This window comes from Doryrhamphus excisus, chromosome 3 (assembly GCF_030265055.1).
Source record: "Doryrhamphus excisus isolate RoL2022-K1 chromosome 3, RoL_Dexc_1.0, whole genome shotgun sequence".
Taxonomy (NCBI): Eukaryota; Metazoa; Chordata; class Actinopteri; order Syngnathiformes; family Syngnathidae; genus Doryrhamphus; species Doryrhamphus excisus.
In genome coordinates this window covers 14,290,604-14,314,487 of record NC_080468.1, presented here as the reverse complement: position 1 = coordinate 14,314,487, position 23,884 = coordinate 14,290,604, and the positions used below count along the sequence as shown (strand labels likewise).

At 38.9% G+C, this 23,884-nt stretch overlaps 1 protein-coding gene across 3 annotated transcripts; it reads right to left on the bottom strand.

Moving 5' to 3' along the window:
- Positions 1-1,129: 1,129 nt before the first annotated feature.
- On the bottom strand, positions 1,130-23,884 carry si:ch211-119o8.4 (somatostatin receptor type 4). 3 transcript variants are annotated; one of them, XM_058065954.1, is made up of 6 exons: positions 18,747-18,873; positions 18,437-18,560; positions 12,313-12,549; positions 11,231-11,352; positions 4,859-5,319; positions 1,130-2,964 (listed from the first exon to the last, which is right to left on the bottom strand). In XM_058065954.1, the coding sequence occupies exons 5-6, from the start codon at positions 5,263-5,265 to the stop codon at positions 2,298-2,300; spliced, it is 1,074 nt and encodes a 357-aa protein (XP_057921937.1). In that variant the 5' UTR covers positions 5,266-5,319; positions 11,231-11,352; positions 12,313-12,549; positions 18,437-18,560; positions 18,747-18,873; the 3' UTR covers positions 1,130-2,297. The 3 variants fall into 3 exon arrangements, with proteins under 3 accessions (XP_057921937.1, XP_057921939.1, XP_057921938.1); XM_058065956.1 differs by lacking the exons at positions 11,231-11,352; positions 12,313-12,549; positions 18,437-18,560; positions 18,747-18,873 and adding an exon at positions 23,527-23,884; XM_058065955.1 differs by lacking the exons at positions 12,313-12,549; positions 18,437-18,560; positions 18,747-18,873 and having other exon boundaries at positions 11,231-11,472.

Here is a 23,884-nt window from a genome sequence, read left to right as displayed (position 1 = left end):
TCCCGAAGTTGGTCAGATCCATCCAAAAGGACGAGGTCATATCCTTGAAAGGCCAGCAATCAAATTTGAGTAAAGGATAAAAGTAAATCCTGTAGTTTTATTGCCCCCATAAAACAAAATCCAATTACTAGTTTACCTACGTAGAAGGCCACTGACCTCTGTATGACTTATCCTGGACAGTATAATATTGGAACCATACACACTATATAAATCCACTTGTTAAGAAGTCATTTCCCAACAGATTCCCCCTGATGTCTTTTTGGTGTCAAATCACAGTTTTAATACTCTTTCAGTCTTAGAATGAAAACAGACAGCTACTCTAAAAAATGTCTTTTTCCACAAGGTTAGGAAGATGACATTGAATTTATATTACGGAGCGGCCGGCACTGATGAATAGTGGTTTTTACATCTGCCTCACATTGAGTTGAATCTTTGTGGAGCGTTCAGGTTCTGATGTTTGCTAAATACAAGGATGAAGAGTCTTGAACCAGTCATGATGTGCTATACATATCACTATATTGACACTTACTATGGTACCCATTATGTCATTTGATGCTCATATCACCTCCTAGTTCGGTACGGGAAAAATAATTTAAAAAATTTAAAAAATAAAAAACAAAACAAAACAAAAAAAACAAACAAAAAAAAAAAAATTTTTTGCTTGGGCCGATATTGCTGGCCGATACTGCTTTTGCTCCCTCAATTTATATGAAAAAATTACAATGATAACAAATATTACAGCTCTCAAGTTTTAAATCATGCGGCGGAAAAATATATCGGCGAACCCACACGCGTATCGGCCGATACCGATTCAAGTAAAAAATGCAAATATCGGCCCGATATATCGGCCAGCCGATGTATCGGTCGATCCTTAGTCATATCACCTTGTACTTCGGTACGTGACAATAAAATAAAATAAAAATTTCAACTTCAACTATATTAGGAAAGCAGGAAGTGAACAAATGTAACAGATACTGATTGTAAAAGTACCAGATGGAGGGGTAGGATTTAATAAGCTTTGCTTCTTCCTACTCCTTTTGGACATGTGGAACTGTGAACTGATTATGTGATGCATTCAATTGTAATCTGATACATGTTCAAATCAAATAAAACCATTACCATTCCTCTGTATAAACTTAAAGTGTAGCATTTGTTGACACAAATTTACAAAAAAAACATAAAAAACAAATAAATTAAATTATGTCTCAAGATCCTGCTCAAATGTTCACATTCAAAAAAAAAACCCCAAAAACCCTTAACCCTATTTATGGAAAGCAGGAAGTGAACAAATGTAACAGTTACTGATTGTAAAAGTACCAGATGGAGGGGTAGGATTTAATAAGCTTTGCTTCTTCCTACTCCTTTTGGACATGTGGAACTGTGAACTGATTATGTGATGCATTCAATTGTAATCTGATGCATGTTCAAATGAAATAAAACCATTACTATTACCATTACATCTGGGTCAGTACCGGTCGTACGGCTTTTACGGATAGACTATGTGCAAAAAAACAGTGCTGATTTTCAAGCACATGAGTCATCAACTTTGCTTAAATATGTTATATATTGTTTGTAATTATGTTCTACGGGGTTTGATTTTTCAAAGCCAATTGTAAATTCCGCAAAAATTACATTTTAAGTTCAACTAGCTCTCTCTGTTCAGAAAAAAGCATCTAAAACAGAGTAGCCAACGCTTCTCAAGGTAAATTCGACTGGGTTCAGCATATTTTTCATAAGACAATAGCAAAAATGTTGTGTTGCTGCTGGATGTTCACAAGCCAGAGTGATACTTTGATACTTTTTTTTCCAAAACAGGGAAAAAAATGGATGAAGCAAGCACAGAGAACAGAGTATTTGGCTTGAAAGTACGGTATAAACAAATTTTTGGAATGTTCCTACTATATTGCCACCTGACATGAGTCATCAACTTTGCTTAAATATGTTATATATTGTTTGTAAATATGTTCTACCAAAATTACATTTGAAGTTCAACTAGTTTCTCTGTTCAGAAAATGGCGTCTAAAACGGAGTAACCAAACTAAATTCGACTGGGTTCAGCATATTTTTTTATAAAACAATAGCAAAAATGTTGTGTTGCTGCTGGATGTTCACAAGTGATAAGTGATACTTAGAGGGAAAAATGGATGAAGCAAGCGCAGAGGCACATGGCGTCTAAAACGGAGTAACCAAATGCTTCTCAAGGTAAATTCGACTGGGTTTTGCTGGGGTCACATTTGGGCAAAATGTCCATTTTTCTGCGACCTAGGCTTTACCGATTCAGTCAGCTTGTCAGGGTTTTATTCAAATACTGGAGACTGTGGCTGCTTTGAGTCAATTTGGGTAACAGGAGCGATACGACGCCGTATTTTTCTTTTCTTCACCGTATTCTCCTGTAAGCAGTCAGGCAGCAGAGCTCGCAGTTGACGCACTGCAGGCCGTGACAGCAGGAAATACAGCGGCGGGTTCCAGCAGGGTGCAAGACACACCATCAATATAGCAGCTAATGATGATACCTCCCATAACAGGGACACTCTTGTCTTCGTTTCCATGCTTGGTCCAGATGTTGAGACCCAGAAATTCAACTTACGGCTAAACATTCCAATGTTCGGAACCGCGGGACTAATATAAGGAGATATAACGTTAACAAACTCAAGTGCGTAATATGGCAACCAGCTCAATGCAAAAACTAAAGTTGAAGCAACTAGCAAAGCGGTAGCTTTTTTGTTACGTCGGTGCCCGGATAGAAACCCCCTGCAGGTATGGAGATGGGAGATGATGAGGCCGCAGTTGATAGCGATACAAAGAAGAGGGCCAACGTAATAAAGCAAGAAGGCTGGGACCAGAAAGAACAGCCACTCGTCTCGGCCCACCGACCACGTACAAGCCCCGCTAAAGCTGACGTAGGTGACCTTGGGTAAAGCCATGGTTACCGACACCAACCATATCGCCACCACAATGCATAACCTGTGGAAGAAGATAGGAGAACATCAGTAAGACTTTGAATGACTAAGGGGCTAAGGGTTCAGGACTCTTCAGGAATGGACTGTTCAGTTTCTGTTTTGGGTCAAAACCCATCAGTTCGTTAACCAGTCGGGGCCGATATGTTTCCGATATGAATCATCCACACAAAAGTGAAAGCACCTCATGTTTTACAGATGGACAAATCCGTAATCATCCGTAGACCCATTTTTACCCCGGAATTCTGGTCGTCTCATCCGTGGTGTAGCCACGTTTACATGAGGAGTTTTTCTCTTTCCGAATTGAATCTTTCCGAATGACCTTTCCGAAAAACAATGGTATACATGGAAAGGAATATTCCAATCACGTGCCTACATGTGGCGCTATAATCAACCAGAATAGTCAATGGGGCATGCCCAGTAAAATGTAAACATCAACATCACGTGATACCGACTTCTTCGAGTTTTTCTTTCACTTGTTGGAATAACTCCGTATTACCGGTTTTCGTAAATAAATTGTCATTTTGATTTTGTGTTATGTTAGCATAGAGCTGTCACAACCAGTATTCATTAGTTCCTAATTAGTTCATCATGAGTTTCCCAGTAACTACTCTAAACCTAAAGTGCCTTAGTTATTGGTTACTTATTTGTTCCTTAGTAACTACTCTACTTATTAGTTCCTCATTCATATTCCATGAGTTCCATATTAGTTCTTCACGAGTTATTCAGTAACCACTCTAAATGTATGTGCCTTAGTCATTAGTTTCTCAGTAACTACTCTAAATTGATGTGCCTTAGTCCTCGGTAACTACCTCAGTAACTACTCTACTCATTAGTTTCTTGTTAGTTCCTCGTGAGTTACTCGGTAACTACTCTAAGTTCATGTGCCTTAGTCATGAGTTAGTCAGTAACTACTTTTACTCATTAACTCCATTAACTCATCAACTCCGTATTGCCAGTTTTTGGAAATAAATTGTCATTTTGATTTTGTAAAACAAGCCAATTTTGTGTTGTTATGTTAGCATAGAGCTGTCACAACCAGTATTCATTAGTTCCTAATTAGTTCATCATGAGTTTCCCAGTAACTACTCTAAACCTAAGTGCCTTAGTTATTGGTTACTTATTTGTTCCTCAGTAACTACTATACTTATTAGTTCCTCATTCATTCTTCATGGGTTACTCAGTAACTACTACAAAACTACTCATCAACTACTCATTAACTCCATTAACTCGATTAACTCATCAACTCTGTGTTGCCAGTTTTTCGTTTGTCCAGTCTTGGAATTTAGGTTGAATCAAAAACAAACTTTCCGCAAGCAGTCCAGTGCCGATTGCTCGCCTCCATTTTTTAAAAAATTGAAAAACGTCTGGAGCTGCATGTTACGTCATATCTCAGCATTCGCTGAGAAGAAGAAAAACACCACGAAGAAGAACGCACCCTGACAACTTTCCGATTGAGCGGGTACAAGATACCTCAATCGGATTGGGGAAAGGAATATTCCACCCCTCGGAATCCGATTATATATTCATTCGGATTGGCACTTTTCTTTGGGAATGAGGTGTATACAAAGGCTAGATTCTTCCCGTTTGAGCAAATAACCCGAATGGATTTGGAATATTTGAGTCCATGTATACGTGGCTAATAACTAATGATGCTAAGGGGCTAAGGGTTCAGGTCTCTTCAGAAACGAACTGTTCAGTTTCGGTTTTGGGTCAAACCCGATCAGTTCGTTAACCAGTCAGGGTCGATATGTTTCCGATATGAATCATACACACCAAACTGCTGTTTGATTTCAATGCAAAAGTGAAAGCAAAAGTGAAAGCACCTCATGTTTTACAGATAGACAAATCCGTAATCAATCCCACAGATCCGTACCCATTTTTTACCCCGGAATACTCACACTTGCGTCAAGCTTACTGGCCGTCTCATCCGTGGTGCGACAATGCGATACCGAAGCATGGACAAAGCAGCCAGACTGAAAATTTCCACCCCGACTGTTATGGAAGTCAGGAACCCCAAAAGGATGCAGGTTGTATCCCCGAGTATCCAGTCCTGGAAACTAGCGCTCAGAAGCACACAGGGTAAGGTGAGCAGAGCACCCGTATCCGCCAGGCTGAGGTTGAGAAGCAAGATGGAGCTCGGCTTCGAGCGGCTCTTAGGGTTCCTCACCATCACCATCCACATGAGGAGGTGACCCCCCACGCCCCCCAGGAGGGAGACAAGGCTGACCAGGGGAAGTACTGTGTTGAAGGAGATTGTGGTGTTGGTGGAGACGACATTGAAAAGGAGGTTGACAATGGCAGGCATGATGAAGGGTCATGTGATGTGATCGGACGTTTCTGCTGAGATGTTTTGTGTTTCCTGTAAAACACAAGCGTTAATAATGTCAAATAATAATAATTATAATAAATAATAATAATTTAATAATGTCAAATGACAAAAACTGTGTGACATCATTTAAAGACACAGAAACAAAAACAGCCATCCCTAGTCAAAAAAACGATTATTCTTTTCAGATGGCTTCACGGCGCAGAAGTGGATAGCGCCCAGGCCTCACAGCTAGGAGACCCGAGTTCAATTCCACCCTAATTTCCAAGGACTTGTCCTGTTTTCATGTCCTGTGTTGGTTGTCTTGGATTTTTTTCTTTAGAAAGTGCTAAAAGTACAAATGGAAAAAGAGAAAAATAATAAAAATAAATACTCTAAAAAAATAAAAATAAAAATAAAAATAAAAATAAAAATAAAAATAAAAATAAAAATAAAAATAAAAATAAAAATAAAAATAAAAATAAAAATAAAAATAAAAATAAAAATAAAAATAAAAATAAAAATAAAAATAAAAATAAAAAAAATTAAAATTAAAATTAAAATTAAAATTAAAATTAAAATTAAAATTAAAATTAAAATTAAAATTAAAATTAAAATTAAAATTAAAATTAAAATTAAAATTAAAATTAAAATAATTCATTTTCTACCGCTTTTCCTCACGAGGGTCGCGGGGGGTGCTGGAGCCTATCCCAGCTGTCTTTGGGCGAGAGGCGGGGTACACCCTGGACCGGTCGCCAGCCAATCACAGGGCACATATAAAAAATAAAAATAAAAATAAAAATAAAAATAAAAATAAAAATAAAAATAAAAATAAAAATAAAAATAAAAATAAAAATAAAAATAAAAATAAAAATAAAAATAAAAATAAAAATAAAAATAAAAATAAAAATAAAAATGAAAATAAAAATAAAAATAAAAATAAAAATAAAAATAAAAATAATTAGAAATTGAGGAGCTCTGCGTGAGCTCAGGTGTACCAGACTGGAGTTTCTTATGAGGCTGTATCCGATGACAGACCACATGATGGGCCACCCAGCTATCCTCCAGCAAATGCCCTAGAGACAGCCAACAAGTCTAACCAGGGTGAAAGCTTGCAGCGTTGATCTACAAATTGCAACAATCTGGTTCGGCAAAGACAATAGCGACTTTCCCAAATATGTTACTTAGAAAAACCTTTTTTGGGTCACCAGTCACACAGTTCCAATTCTTTTCTTCAGAACTTTCTACAAGAAAACTACAAAAAAAAAAAAGCTATCTGGGTTCAATCAAGCAGAAGAAACAATATGGATGAGACGCAGCATATCCGCTACCATAATAGGCAAAAAGAAAATGTACGAGATGGAAAAATGCATCGCATCAAATCCTAGATTTCAAGAGAGATGCACAACAATGGAGATTTTTAGCAAATCATTTTAATAACAAACTATCCAGCATGCATTATTCATGTATATAATAATAATTGCGCTCCTTGGCATCCAAATCACCTGCTATTCAGAGCTCATCAGGCTCCCTGTGACTGACAGGCCTGATGAGTCAGATGTGAGAGTCTCATCCCCCCCCCCCCCCCCAGCCTCCACTCTCAGGAGGCATAAGAGCAACACTCAGTGACATTAAAGGGATAGTTGGGATTTTTGACATGAAGTTGTATGACATCCACATCCGCGGTGTAGCGTCTGTAGTGACCTTTCCCCCGAGCCAAGTTCTGGTCGGTTTTCGGTGTTGAGCAAAGTAGTTCCACCGAGTCGGTAGAGTCACTAAACTCATTCAAAGACACTTTTTATAAACCCCGACACCCGAGCCTAACAACGTATTTATTTGTCGTCAATGGGTTTTTTCCACACAACTCCCCACTAATGGATTTGACTTCAACATATGCTAACATATGCTAACACACAAGCATTAACAAATATGAAAAAGGTAAATAGTCCATGTTGTTATATTTGTAAATAAATTGTCATTTTGATGTAAAGCCACCCTATTTTTGTGTTGTTATGTTGGTAGTATTGAGTGTTGAGACCAGTACAACTAGTTTTCCAGTAACTACTCTAAACTTAAGTGCCTTAGTCATTAGTTACTCATGAGTTCCTCAGTAACTACTCTACTTATTAGTTCCTCATTCATTCTTCATGGGTTACTCAGTAACTACTAAAAATGTATGTGCCTCAGTCATGAGTTCCATATTAGTTCTTCACGAGTTATTCAGTAACTACTCTAAATGTATGTGCCTTAGTCATTAGTTTCTCAGGAACTACTCTAAATTAATGTGCCTTAGTCCTCAGTAACTACCTCAGTAACGACTCTACTCATTAGTTTCTCGTTAGTTCCTTATGAGTTACTTGGTAACTACTCTAAGTTCATGTGCCTTAGTCATTAATTCCTCAGTAACTACTTTACCCATTAGTTCCTCAGTAACTACTAAAAATGGATGTATCTTAGTCAATAGTTCCTCATCAGTTCCTCAGTAACTACTCTACTCATTAGTTTCTCATTAGTTCTTCATGAGTTCCTCTGTAACTACTCTAAGTTTGTCATTAGTTCATCAGTAACTACTTTACTCATTAGTTCCTCAGTAATTACTAAAAATGGATGCACCTTAGTCAATAGTTCCTCATTAGTTCCTCAGTAACTACTCTAAATGTATGTGTCTTAGTCATAAATTCCTCAGTAACTACTTTACTCATTAGTTCATCAGTAACTACTAAAAATGGATGTTCCTTAGTCAATAGTTCCTCAGTAACTACTCTAAATGTATGTGCCTTAGTCATTAGATCCTTAGTAACTACTCTACTCATTACTTTTTCCTTAGTTCTTCCATGAGTTCCTCAGTAACTACTCTAAGTTAATGTGCCTTAGTCATTAGTTCCTCAGTAACTACTTTACTCATTAGTTCACCGGTAACTACTACAAATAGATGTTCCTTAGTCAATAGTTCCTCAGTAACTACTTTACTCATTAGTTCACCGGTAACTACTACAAATAGATGTTCCTTAGTCATTAGTTCCTCAGTAACTACTCTACTCATTACTTTTTCCTTAGTTCTTCCATGAGTTCCTCAGTAACTACTCTAAGTTTATGTGCCTTAGTCATTAGTTCCTCATTAACTACTTTATTCATTAGTTCCTTAGTAACTACTCAAAAGGTATGTGCCTCGGTCAATAATTCGTCATTAGGTCATCATTACTTCCTCAGTAACTACTCAAAATTGATGTAGCTTAGTTAATAGTTCCTCCTTAGGTCTTCATTGGTTCCTCAGTAACTACTCTACTCATTAGGTATTAATTAGTTCCTTAGTAACTACTCTAAATCTACATGCCTTGGCCATTAGTTCTTCATTAGTTCCTCAGTAACTACTGTATTTTTTGTGTACCTTATTGTAAAGTGAGACTATGAAAAAACTTCCAAAAACCTCCAACAAGGTTTTAGGAACTTTAGAAGCTCCACACAAAAAGTTGACCAGCGTGAAGCCCTGCAAGTAGACCAGCTTTCTCTCTCTGTGCTCAGCTGAGCTCCAGCTGTGAGTTAGCGTCAAGGCTAACGAGGGAAGCGAGACGAAGATGCTGAATAAATGATTCCACATCACTGAACGCACCCCCAGCCCCGCCACGGCCTCTTTCTCCCCTCCGGTCAAATACAGAAACAGGAATACGCTAATTATTTTTTTTTCACATTTAACTGCAGGCTCTGCGAGTCCTTGGAGTTTATCTCCACTACATCTGCCAAAGCAAGAGGAGGACCACCACAAACTACACTAGTGGTCCTAGTTTTAGCTCCACACTTCCCTATCGTTCAATAATAGCATTTATGGTGGCTTTGCTGTGGACTGATCCAAATGTTACAATGACGAGTGTAGTAGTGGGATGCATCATTACTCCCACTTTTGTCAAAATCTCATCAAGTGTTGTCTGTGTATTGTGTGTGTATTGTGTGTGTGTGTGTGTGTGTGTGTGTGTGTGAGGCACAGATGGACAAGCAAATGAACAAACGTTTGTTTATTCCGTCACCCATCTGTGCTGCTCCTGCAGCCTCTCACTGAAGTCCGGCCTTCCCCGGTTCACGGTGTGGCGTTCATCTCGCGTGCGAGCAAAGGCCGACGAGGCAGATTTTGCAAGTTGTTTTATTTTGGAGGAAGTAACAAATTAGCAGCTCGCCCCCCAGCCTTTGCAGATTTCGCCGGTTCACCGCATCACGTTAGTGACAATGTATAAGCGTGTTATTAATTATGGATGTTATTTTAGTATTTCAACTGTCTAGATCAGCAAAGATTCGGGTTTGACTGAGACTCGTGGGTACTCGACAAAGACTCGAGTTTCACTAAGACTCATAAGTACTCGACAAAGACTCGAGTTTCACTGAGACTCATGGGTACTCGACAAAGACTCGAGTTTCATTGAGACTCATGGGTACTCGACAAAGACTAGAGTTTCACTGAGACTCGTGTACTAGGCAAAGACTCGGATTTCACTGAGACTCATGGGTATTCGACAAAGACTTGAGTTTCACTGAGACTCATGGGTACTCGACAAAGACTCAAGTTTCATTGAGACTCATGAGTACTTGACAAAGACTCGAGTTTCACTGAGACTCATGGGTACTCGACAAAGACTCGAGTTTCACTGAGACTCATGGGTACTCGACAAAGACTGGAGTCTCACCTAGACTCATAGGTACTCAACAAAGACTCGGGTTTCACTGAGACTCATGGGTACTCGACAAAGACTCGAGTTTCACTGAGACTCATGGGTACTCGACAAAGACTCGAGTTTCACTGAGACTCATGGGTACTCAACAAAGACTCGAATTCCACTGAGACTCATGGGTACTCGACAAACACTCGAGTTTCACTGAGACTCATAAGTGCTCGACAAAGACTCGAGTTTCACTGAGAGTCATGGATACTCAACAAAGACTCGAGTTTCACTGAGACTGATGGGTACTCGACAAAGACTAGAGTTTCACTGAGACTCATGGGTACTCGACAAAGACTTGAGTTTCACTGAGACTGATGGGTACTCGACAAAGACTTGAGTTTCACTGAGACTCACATGTATTCGACAAAGACTCGAGTTTCACTGAGACTCATGGGTACTCGACAAAGACTCAAGTTTCACTGAGACTCATGGGTACTGAACAAACTCTTGGGTTTCACTGAGACTGATGGGTACTCGACAAAGACTCGAGTTTCACTGAGAATCATGGCTACTCGACAAACTCCTGGGTTTCACTGAGACTCATGGGTACTTGACAAAGACTCGGGTTTCACTGAGACTCATGGGTACTCGACAAAGACTCAAGTTTCATAGGTACTCGACAAAGACTAGAGTTTCACTGAGACTCAGAGGGACTCAACAAAGACTAGAGTTTCACTGAGACTCATGGGTACTCGACAAAGACTTGAGTTTCACTGAAACTCATGGGTACTCGACAAACTCTTGGGTTTCACTGAGACTCATGGGTACTCGACAAAGACTCAAGTTTCACTGAGACTCATGGGTATTCGACAAAGACTCGAGTTTCATAGGTACTCAACAAAGACTCGAGTTTCACTGAGACTCATGGGTACTCGACAAAGACTCGGATTTCACTGAGACTCATGGGTACTCGACAAAGACTCGAGTTTCACTGAGACTCATGGGTAATCGACAAAGACTCGAGTTTCACTGAGACTCATGGATACTCGACAAAGAGTCGTGTTTCACTAAGACTCATAGGTACTCAACAAAGACTCGTTTAAAATATGTTTAAAAACATTTAAAATAACCCTCTACTTCAACACAAAATTAGAATATTGCAACCACTGATGGACACCGGTAATCTAGCCACAACACAATTCCACACTACCTGGCTGGTAACACCTCCTCTTATAGCATGTCCTGGCAATATCTGGCATGTTCCCGATTGATTTGTGTTGTGTTCAACCGATGAATAATAAATGACTTGCGCTCACGTGTTTAGCACGTCTGCCCTGCTGTGCGCTGATCCTAACCGGTCGTCGACAGGAAAAGCCTCTTAAGGGAAAGATGGGAACAGGACAGATGGGCAGTGACGGTCAGGAGCACAGATGTGATGCTACAGAGACATGGAATGACAACACAGGGCAAAAAGACTATAAATTATAAATAAATAAATTATAATTTATTTATAATTTATTTATATATGTATATAAAGTCATTAAAAATCATAGTTGGAGTGTCGTGTGGAAATGTAGTGTTTTTAATTTTATTTTATTGTTCCCGGTTTAAGATCATTCAGTCTGGTGCTTGTGTGTCTCACCAAACATTACAGTAACATTACTGACACCTAGTGATTCGTGTAGAATACTGCATATCACCACAGTGTCTTTGCCTTATGTTTGTATTTTTGTTCTTTTAGATTTTTTTTTTTGCTTGAAAATACCCAATTATGTCAAAAACAACAGCTAAACATAAATATAATTATTCTTTACTTATAATAATATTATATTATATTATATTATATTATTATTTTTTATTTTAATTTTTTTATTTTTTATTATGTATATTATTTTATTTATGTATATTATTATATATATTAATATTTTTTAAATATTTGTCATGCACATTTTGTCAATATACGTTTTCTTGTTCTGTTGGCAGATTTGTTATTTTAAGCTCGGATTTTAGTCTTTTTATGATTTTTTAAAATTATTTTTTATTTTAATTTTTTTTTTATTAAATGATGCATTTAAAAATACAAAGTAACAAAACATTAGCATTTATATTAATAAACATATTGTTATGTTATTCATGTATTATTGAGGAAATGGGCATAGGATCACATATTATTGCTCTCGGAACTAAGACAAGTTATGGGTTAATATGAATAAACACATTAAATACATACTGTAATCAATACCCTTGGGTACACAGACACCAGATCATAATCATAATTATAACTTTGAAGTGATTGTGCAGCCACGGTGCTTTACTTCCCATCTGTTAAAATCTTAAATTTACTGGGATGAGAAACTGTTTGAGGTGCAAAAAAAAAAAAAAAAGTGATCCACTTTACCTCATAAACAAGCTGTGCCTTCAACGCTGAGCTTTAAGCCGATACGATTAAGCCCGTCTGAACGTGACACCAGCCAGGTACGACACGTTGGCAGCTGTCACCGTTCATCCGTGGTTTTTCCTCACAGGCTCACATTCATGGACGTGATCTCTCTGTCCCGTTCCTTGACTTCTGTCTCTGAACATCACTGATTGGGTTCAGAGAAACCGGGATTGACGTTTTGTGGTTCATGTTACCCTTTCCAAACCGGCATACAAACAAAAACATCAAATTATAGCAGGCATTGTACACAGGACTGTAAAATAGCATCGCTACAGTGCCAAAATCCATGCGCATAAAAATAATCCTAATCACCATACATAAAGACTTTTGCATATTGCACCTAACAAACTAGTCTTGTTTGCCTTGCACTGAATTGTTCTGAGGAATCTTTGGCATCAATACAGCGCCAGAATCCCAAAACCATAATCAGTGTACATAAAGACCACTCTACTCACGCTTGAAAATGTTTACAAAAATGTTTACAAAAAATGTTGCGGGTTTCGTACGTTGTTTTTGTATATTGCACGTAAGTTTGCTTTGTACAGTATTGTTCTGAGGCATCAATACAGTGCCAAAATCCACATGCATATAAACCATAATCATAAAGACCGCCTTACTTGAGCTAAAAGAAAAACTTTTGCAAAAATGTTGAGGTTTTTGCACATAGTTTTTGTATATTTTGCACGTAACAAACTAGTCTGTTTGCCTTGTACTGTACTGAAGTCTATGGTATCAATACAGTGCCAAAATCCACACACATATAAACCATAATCAGTGTACATAAAGACTGCTTTACTTCAGCAAAAAAATGTTTGCAAAAATGTTGATGTTTTTGCATATTGTTTTTGTATATTTTGCACGTAACAAACTAGTCTGTTTGCCTTGTACTGTACTGAAGTTTATGGTATTAATACAGTGCCAAAATCCACAGGCATGTACACCATAATCAGTGTACATAAAGACCGCTTCACTTCAGCTAAAAATTTTAGCAAAAATTTTGAGTTTTTTGCACATTGTTTTTGTATATTTTGCACGTAACAAACTAGTCTGTTTGCCTTGTACTGTACTGAAGTCTATGGTATTAATACAGTGCCATAATCCACACGCATATAAATCATAATCAGTGTACATAAAGACCGCCTTACTTGAGCTAAAAAAAAAACATTAGCAAAAATATTGAGGTTTTTGTATATTGTTTTTGTATATTTTGCACGTAACAAACTAGTCTGTTTGCCTTGTACTGTACTGAAGTCTATGGTATCAATACAGAGCCAAAATCCACACGCATATAAACCATAATCAGTGTACATAAAGACCGCCTTAATTGAGCAAAAAAATGTGTGCAAAAATGTTGAGGTTTTTGCATATTGTTTTTGTATATTTTGCACGTAACAAACTAGTCTGTTTACCTTGTACTGTACTGAAGTCTATGGTATCAATACAGAGCCAAAATCCACACGCATATAAATCATAATCAGTGTACATAAAGACCGCCTTACTTGAGCTAAAAAAACGTTAGCAAAAATGTTGAGGTTTTTGCATATTGTTTTTGTATATTTTGCACGTAACAAACTAGTCTGTTTGCCTTGTAATGTACTGAAATCTGTGGCATCAATACAGTGCCAAAATCCACACGCATATAAACCATAATCAGTGTATATAAAGACTGCCTTAGTTGAGCTAAAAAACTTTTGCAAATATTTTGAGGTTTTTGCACATTGTTTTTGTATATTTTGCACGTAACAAACTAGTCTGTTTGCCTTGTACTGTTCTGACATCTATGGCATCATTACAGTGCCAAAATCCACACGCATATAAACCATAATCAGTGTACATCAAGACCGCCTTACTTGAGCTAAAAAACGTTTGCAAAAATGTTGAGGTTTTTGCATATTGTTTTTGTATATTTTGCACGTAACAAACTAGTCTGTTTGCCTTGTACTGTACTGAAGTCTATGGTATCAATACAGTGCCAAAATCCACACGCATATAAACCATAATCAGTGTATAAAAAGACTGCCTTAGTTGAGCTAAAATTGTTTTGCAAAAATGTTGAGGTTTTTTGCACATTGTTTTTGTATATTTTGCACGTAACAAACTAGTGTGTTTGCCTTGTACTGTACTGAAGTTTATGGTATCAATACAGTGCCAAAATCCACAGGCATATACACCATAATCAGTGTACATAAAGACCGCTTCACTTCAGCTAAAAATTTTAGCAAAAATTTTGAGTTTTTTGCACATTGTTTTTGTATATTTTGCACGTAACAAACTAGCCTGTTTGCCTTGTACTGTACTGAAGTCTATGGTATTAATACAGTGCCATAATCCACACGCATATAAATCATAATCAGTGTACATAAAGACCGCTTTACTTGAGCTAAAAAAAACGTTAGCAAAAATATTGAGGTTTTCGCATATTGTTTTTGTATATTTTGCACGTAACAAACTAGTATGTTTTCTTTGTACTGTACTGAAGTTTATGGTTTCAAAATAGTGCCAAAATCCATGCATAAAAACCAAAATTAGCACACATGAAGACCACTTACTCGTACTCTAAAATGTTACCAAATGTTTTTGTACATTGTTTTTGTATATTGCACGTAACAAACTACTACTTACAGAGGTACTAAAGCTATCTGTAAATTAATGTTATATGGGAATTAATGTTGTCATCAGAATGGAGAATTATGAAGTTTGCAGACCCAAGCAAGGTCAAATCTAACCTGAGTCCAAACAATAAATATAAATTATGGATATGGACTCGGGGCAGAGATGAAACAAAATTGCCGAGGTAGCTGTGAAAGGAGGGCAGAGCCACAGGGAGAAAGAAAACCGTGAACGTGCCTGACTTCCTGTGCACGGCGACCTTCTCCAGGGAACGGCCCTCCGTTCAACCTCAGATGATGTGATGGATAAAAAGGGGAAAGTGAGGGCACGTACCTGCGCTCCTCCTCATTTCCTCGCCTCATGCTCTTGATTTCCCAGGCCGCTCTTTGACCATGTACGCTGCCCTCTTAACAACGCAGTGCTATAAAGCCCAAACAGGGTGGCTGAGGATAATGCAGCAATTTATCATTCTTTACTGCCAGCTGGGGGTCTCAACCATTTTTACTATGGGAGCTACTTTGACAAAATACAAAAAAGGCACTCATTTTTTTTGTATAAATGACTAGATTTAAAAAAGTCAACTGTTAAACTATCTAAGGAGTTTTAAGCAACCACACACTGAGGCTATTTTTAGAATACCGAGAAAAGGACGCTGTTTTCCAGCCAATCACAGGGCACATATAGACAAACAACCATTCACACTCACATTCATACCTATGGACAATTTGGAGTCGCTAATTAACCTAGCATGTTTTTGGAATGTGGGAGGAAACCGGAGTACCCGGAGAAAACCCACGCATGCACGGGGAGAACATGTAAACTCTACATAAAGATGGCCGAGGGTGGAATCGAACTTGGGTCTCCTAGCTGTACGAATGGACATCATGCACGAATGGACATCATGCACTGTTGGGTCAACTCAAAAATGGGTTATGGGCATGCTTGATGCCACAGTTTCCAGGAGGTTTCCACTGTCTGGAACTCAGTCATTCATTTTGTACCGCTTATCCTCACGAGGGTCGCGGGGGGTGCTGGGGAGACGCAGGGTATACCCTGGACTGGTAGCCAGCCAATCACAGGGCACATATAGACAAACAACCATTCACACTCACATTCATACCTATGGACAATTTGGAGTCGCTAATTAACCTAGCATGTTTTTGGAATGTGGGAGGAAACCGGAGTACCCGGAGAAAACCCACGCTTGCACGGGGAGAACATGCAAACTCCACACAGAGATGGCCGAGGGTGGAATTGAACCCTGATCTCCTAGCTGTGAGGTCTAGGTGCCAAATGTGTAAATGTGCAAATATAACATTGTACAGTGACAGTTATGATGTCACTACCAACAGCACTAAATTCATCACATAGCAACTTAACACCCAAAAGGTGCACCTGATACAAACGTGTATCAGGTACACCCTGGACTGGGTGGCCAGCCAATCACAGGGCACATATAGACAAACAACCATTCACACTCACATTCATACCTATGGACGATTTGGAGTCGCTAATTAACCTAGCATGTTTTTGGAATGTGGGAGGAAACCGGAGTACCCGGAGAAAACCCACGCTTGCACGGGGAGAACATGCAAACTCCACACAGAGATGGCCGAGGGTGGAATTGAACCCTGATCTCCTAGCTGTGAGGTCTAGGTGCCAAATGTGTAAATGTGCAAATATAACATTGTACAGTGACAGTTATGATGTCACTACCAACAGCACTAAATTCATCACATAGCAACTTAACACCCAAAAGGTGCACCTGATACAAACGTGTATCAGGTACACCCTGGACTGGGTGGCCAGCCAATCACAGGGCACATATAGACAAACAACCATTCACACTCACATTCATACCTATGGACGATTTGGAGTCGCTAATTAACCTAGCATGTTTTTGGAATGTGGGAGGAAACCGGAGTACCCGGAGAAAACCCACGCTTGCACGGGGAGAACATGCAAACTCCACACAGAGATGGCCGAGGGTGGAATTGAACCCTGGTCTGGACGTTCATCAGTGACTGAAATTCCAAAGTTATTCCACTCACAGACTTCATTTTGGTTGTTGTCTTTCCCTACAATAAAAAAAGGCTTGAGATTGGTTTGACAGGTGGAGAGGCTGGCTGGCAATCAGAAGGGCGAATCGATCATTAGTTCCACAGAGGCCGCGATAAAAGGTCCTTGAACATAACACGGCATCCAGGCAACCTTCACCGGTGCTATAAGTAGTACCTGTGTGTATTTGCTATGACATTACAGGCAGGACTAAAGCTAAATATGTGTTGACCTTCCTGGGAAAGAAACCATGTACTGTCCATACTCGGCCATCTTTGTGTGGAATTTGCATGTTTTCTCCGGGTATTCCGGTTTCCTCCCACATTCCAAAAACATGCTAGGTTAATTAGCGACTTCAAATTGTCCATAGGTATGAATGTGAGTGTGAATGGTTGTTTGTCTATATATGCCCTGTGATTGGCTGGCCACCAGTCCAGGGTGTACCCCGCCTTTCGCACGAAGACAGCTGGGATAGGCTCCAGCATGCCCGCTACCCTCGTGAAAATAAGCGGTATAGAAAATGGATGAATGTACAACACAAGGTCATTCATTCATTTTCTACCGCTTAGAGGGCCGAGGGTGGAATTGAACTTGGGTCCCCTAGCTGTGAGGCATGCGTGATAACCACTTTACCACCGTGCAGCCGACAAATTGAGTTTGCATGTTCTTCTCATGCATGTGTGAGTTTTCTACGGGTACTCCGGTTTCCTCCCACATTCCAAAAACATGCTAGGTTAATTAGCGACTCCAAATTGTCCATAGGTATGAATGTGAGTGTGAATGGTTGTTTGTCTATATGTGCCCTGTGATTGGCTCCAGCACCCCCCGCGACCCTCATGAGGATAAGTGGTACAAAATGAATGACTGAGTTCCAGACAGTGGAAACCTCCTGGAAACTGTGGCATCAAGCATGCCCATAACCCATTTTTGAGTTGACCCAACAGTGCATGATGTCCATTCGTGCATGATGTCCATTCGTACAGCTAGGAGACCCGAGTTCGATTCCACCCTCGGCCATCTCTGTGTGGAGTTTGCATGTTCTCCCCATGCATGGGTGGGTTTTCTCCTGGTACTCCGGTTTCCTCCCACATTCCAAAAATATGCTAGGTTAATTAGCGACTGTGATTGGCTGGCCACCAGTCCAGGGTGTAACCCCGCCGCTCCCCAGCACCCCCCACGACCCTCATGAGGATAAGCGGTACAAAATGAATGAATGAGTTCCAGAAAGTGGAAACCTCCTGGAAACTGTGGCATCAAGCATGCCCATAAATCATTTTTGAGTTGCCCATTTGTCCATTCATGCAATTTTTCAACTGGTATTAAAATTTTGACGGAATTTTAAGATATTTAGAGTGGATCTGAAGTATGAAAAGTGAGCATCTGCACCCTGGAAAAAAATCTTCCTGATTCATACCTCAACCTTTTCCCCTCCTCGTTTGTGTCAGAAGGGAGCAATCGGTGTCTTGATAAAACTGTATCTCGCAGAATCAGCCGCCGTGACCTCACCGAGTCGCTGGACCATGAACAGGAACAAAGTCCTGCAGTCAAATACCGAAAAGCTTGAAGAAAAAAAAAAAGTTGTAGATACAGTACATCTTCATTATATAACCCTCCTCTTTGCTTTGGGCACCTCAGTCAGCCACGTCCCCCCCCCACCCACCCCGTCCCCCCCAGGTATGTGTTGTCTACAAAATGTCTCATCTATCACACCCACTCAATCTCACCGTGACTCATCTTCTGCCCCACGACCTCACTATCACCGCTCCATCCAAGCACGCCTCCTCACAAATGGCGAATGACGGCGACAAACTGAATAGAAACCTTTGAGGAACCAGTGAGGGGGAATCAAACACACATCTGTGCCGAGCAAAGCGCCCAGGATGGAGCCAGAGGAATCTTGTCAAGAGTCTGCTGCTGCTCGGTTGCGTCATATCCCCCCCCCCTTTTTTTTTTTCCAAAAGGATGAATAGAGGTGTGCCAAGCACATAAGCTCTGGAAAAAGGAAGCCGGAACATTTATTGCTTTACTGCCTCACTTGAAGACACAGAAGTAGCTTATATGATTGCGGCATTGAAAGCCTCGCCCTCAAATAACCCAGCTGGCACTGAAGTAGCATAAAGCAATATAACATATGCCACATTTAACAAGAGTTTACATTATTTAGATGATGGCGATACATTATAGTCGTCCTTTACATCTTTCTGCAATTTCATTCATTCATCCATCCGAGTTGGCTCGCCTCAAGGACGTTATCAAACTCAATTCTTACAGCAATCTGCATCGTTAAGCCATTCTTCCGGTATGAACTAGACCTCTAGCAATATAATTAATTCATTGTCTTCAGGCGAGACAATACAGTACACCCTGGACTGGTGGCCAGCCAATCACAGAGCCCATACAGACAAACAACCATTCTTCGGGCGAGCCAGCCAATCACAGGGCACATACATATAGACAAACAACCATTTTTCGGGCGAGCCAGCCAATCACAGGGCACATATATGTAGACAAACAACTATTCTTCGGGCGAGCCAGCCAATCACAGGGCACATATAGACAAACAACCATTCTTCGGGCAAGCCAGCCAATCACAGGGCACATATAGACAAACAACCACTTCTAAATCCAAACATTAAATCAAAACATAAATGGGAAAAATATATATTAAATCTAAAAATAAATGTTAAATCTGAATACAAATGCTACATAAAAATGTTAAATAATAATAAATAATAGTAAAATGTTAAATATAAATATAAATGTTACTTCTGAATCGAAACATTAAATCAAATCGCATGGTAAAAAATTATATTAAATCTAAAAATAATTGTTGAATCTAAATCTAAATGGTAAAAATAAATGTTAAATCTGAATACAAATGTTATATATAAATGTAAAATATAATAGTAAAATATTAAATATAAATATACATTTTCTAAATCTAAACATTAAATGAAAACATATACGTATGGTAAAAAAATATATATTAAATCAAAAAATAAATGTTGAATCTGAATATAAATGTTGTATATAAATGCTACCTATAAATGTTAAATATAATAGTAAAACGTTAAATCTAAACCTAAATGGAAAAATGTTAAATCAAAATATTCAATGTTAATATAAATATTAAATATAAATATAAATGTTGTATAAAAAGATAAATAAATAAATAAATGTTGTATATGAATGCTACATAAATGTTAACTCTGAAGATAAATGGTGAAATAAATGTCAAATAAAATAAATTTATATACATAAATGTACATTTATATAAATATAAATGTTATATACAAATGTTAAGTTAAAATACAATATGTTAAATATAACTGTTAAATCTAAATATAAATGTTACATATATTTACTGGTAATTGTTTACAATTTAAGTTATTTTATGTTCCAGATCCTGATGCCACGGCGCTGTATTTCATCCTTCCAATCTAACATGCTTTTCCGAGGAGCACGGACAAATGCTCCCTAAAACTATTCCCACAAAGTTGTAAGGAAATGTCAAAAGGTCTGGATGAATTACATTCCACAATCCTCCGCTGGTTACTCATCCGTGTGTCCACAGGCTCCCACTCTGGTTAACCTTCATACAAAGCTTCTTTTGTGCTTTTCATGTCTCTTTCAATGAATGTTCAAAAATCAAAACCAGTATGCTCTTCGCTCACGTGCGAATCCCAAGGTTAAATCCCGACCTCGGGAAAATAGCTGTCAAATATGCTGTACCATTATCCTGGAATGATTTCCACAAGGAATTGATGAATTTCCAAATGAATACAATTCAATAACTGTCTTTGTGCTGGAAAGACGACATCGACATGTGGGGATAGGAATGTCAACAATGTCACATGATTACCAGGAATATCCGCAGTAAACAAAATACAGCAACAGAATACAACATAAATACTAGGAGCGTGTACATATAATACTGTATGTATACACTTACTGTAGTTGTGTGGACAATGGAGCCTGATGGATGGGGTGGGCGTAGAGGGGACGGGTGGACGGTGCTTATTCAGTCATCTGACCACCTGATGATAAAAAATGTGGGTCATGCTGGTGGTTCTGGCCCCCCTGAGGGACCGTTACCTTCTCCCTCGCATGCAGTGGGTGGTGTACACGGTGGATATCTCCTGGGTGGTTCGCCACGATCATTTTCGTCGTTCCGCTTTGGCGGAATGGACTGAGCTGGATGCTTTTCACACACGGTTGGTTAAAAAGTCCAGCATCCACTCGCATAGTAAGGTCACTCCAAGGTCGTACTGGTCCAGCAAGAGTTTGGCAAGGTTGACTTGAGTCAGTAACAGGAAGCTTTGTAGCCGTGTTTTGGGGCTTCAAGTGTTGTAGCAATGTGCTGTATGTATGTATGTATGTATGTATTTATGTATGAATGTATGGATGGATGGCTGTATGTATGTATGTATGTATGTATGTATGTATGTATGTATGTATGTATGTATGTATGTATGTATGTATGTATGTATGTATGTATGTATGTATGTATGCATGCATGTATGTATGTATGTATGCATTTATGTGTTTATCTATATATGTTTGCATTTATGTATGTATATATGTATGTATGTATGTATGCATGCATGTATTTTTGTATGTATGTATACATGTATGTATGTATGTATGTATTTTGTATGTATGTATTTTTGTATGCATGTATACATGTATGTATGGCTGTATGTATGTATGTATGTATTTTTATATAAATGTATGTATACATGTATGTATTTTGTATGCATGTATACATGTATGTATGTATGTATGTACGGCTGTATGTATGTATGTATTTTTGTATGTAAGTATACATGTATTTCGTATGCATGTATACATGTATGTATATATGTATGTATGTATGTATGCATGCATGTATTTTTGTATGTATGTATACATGTATGTATGTATGTATGTATTTTTGTATGCATGTATACATGTATGTATGGCTGTATGTATGTATGTATGTATTTTTATATATATGTATGTATACATGTATGTATTTTTGTATGCATGTATACATGTATGTATGTATGTACGGCTGTATGTATGTATTTTTGTATGTATGTATACATGTATGTATGTATGTATGTATGGCTGTATGTATGTATGTATATATGCATGTATTTTTGTATGTATGTATACATGTATGTATGTATGTATTTTGTATGCATGTATACATGTATGTATGTATGTATGTATGTATGGGCGGACATATGTATATATGCATGTATGTGTGTATGTACATACTATGTTTGCATTTATGTATGCATGTATGGACATATGTATATATGCATTTATGTGTGTACTGTATGTATGTACGTATGCATGTATGTATAAAGGTATGTAACATACCCTTATCATTCTGTTCAACATTCTGATGCCATAGTGGGGATGTTGCTCCTGGTGGTGAAGATGGCTTCATGGAGGGCATCCACTGTCTGGAACTTTCCTTGCCATCCATCCACAAATGTTCTTCATTGGGATTTAGATCAGGGGAACATGCAGGATAGTCCAAAGGAGGGCCGTCAGTCATGATGGATGCCCCCTGCAACATCTCCAAGTAGCCATTTCTCACTTTTTAGTTGTTATTGTTGAATTGCTGCTTGGGTTGTTGCCCATTTTTACACCATTTTTAATCTGAAAATGCTGAATCACGGGTGTGTGAGCATCCACTGTATTATACTCATATATTTTTTTGTATGATTCACTACTCCAGTGGACAGCATGGACCCGGAAGGTAAAATCTAGTAACTGGACCATTCCACTGACTGTCAAGTGTCCTTGAGCAAGACACCTAAGGGCATCAACGGACCTCAATTTAATTCTCCCTACGGGATAACTACAGTAAAAATGGATTTATGAGTAAATGTTCAAGCTTTGCTCCTCCCCATGTGTCTCTCAGTGGGGGCTGCATGCTGGCTTACGTCAACTCATTACCACCCTGCCAGTGTTGACACAGCACTGTAGAGTGGCTTACTGCTGACCCATCTGCCGGCATTGTGCACACAAAATCTTCACATCAGCACACATCCACAGTGACAGAAACACGGCGCTCTACAAGTGCAGACATGCTGGAGAGAGATGGCAAGGCTTGCAAAACACGCCGAGTGCGCATGCTCTTGTCATGAACATCAATAAGGTTTTTTTTATTTTTTAGATGCTGTCCCAGCGGACTGGAGGTACTGTGATGGTTTTATACACCCTCACAACCTCAACTATCAGGTGTCTCATTTCCTATTGTTTGTAAAAGCTGATGAGCATTTCATCAGTTCGGAAAGATCAGACAGACTAAGAACCTCTGGGCCTTAATCGTCCGCTTACATGCAGGAGATAGCAGTAATTAATAGGCACACGATTAGGCAATGATCTCGCTCATTACTGAGACTCATCTTGATCTGCTGGCTCGCTCTCCCAAGGCGACCATCTTTCCAATGTGCTCAGCTGCAAATATAAACACCACAACAGAGCATCGTGGTCATGCATACTCACGGTTCATTAGCGTGGAGGAAGTAGCTCTTTGACGTTGCTGCCCCCTGTTGTCCAGACACTATAACGCAGTCTTCCCTTAAAATACCCGTTCAGAATGTTCAGTTGCAAATTCTTTTTTTTTAATTGGCTGGAGAGCCAGTTGACAGTTCCTATTGTCGCGCCTCGCTCTGTGGGTGTGTGGGGTTAAGCTGACTGAAAGACAGACACCGACAAATTGACTGAGCGTCGTTCATTCCGTCCCCAAAAAAGTAGTAGTTATTTTAACCCGTTCGTTCACGACTGACACACCACTTACTCATCACGTGTTGTTGAAGGTGAACTTGAGTGAACTGACTGACTCGACACGGCTAACCGGGTC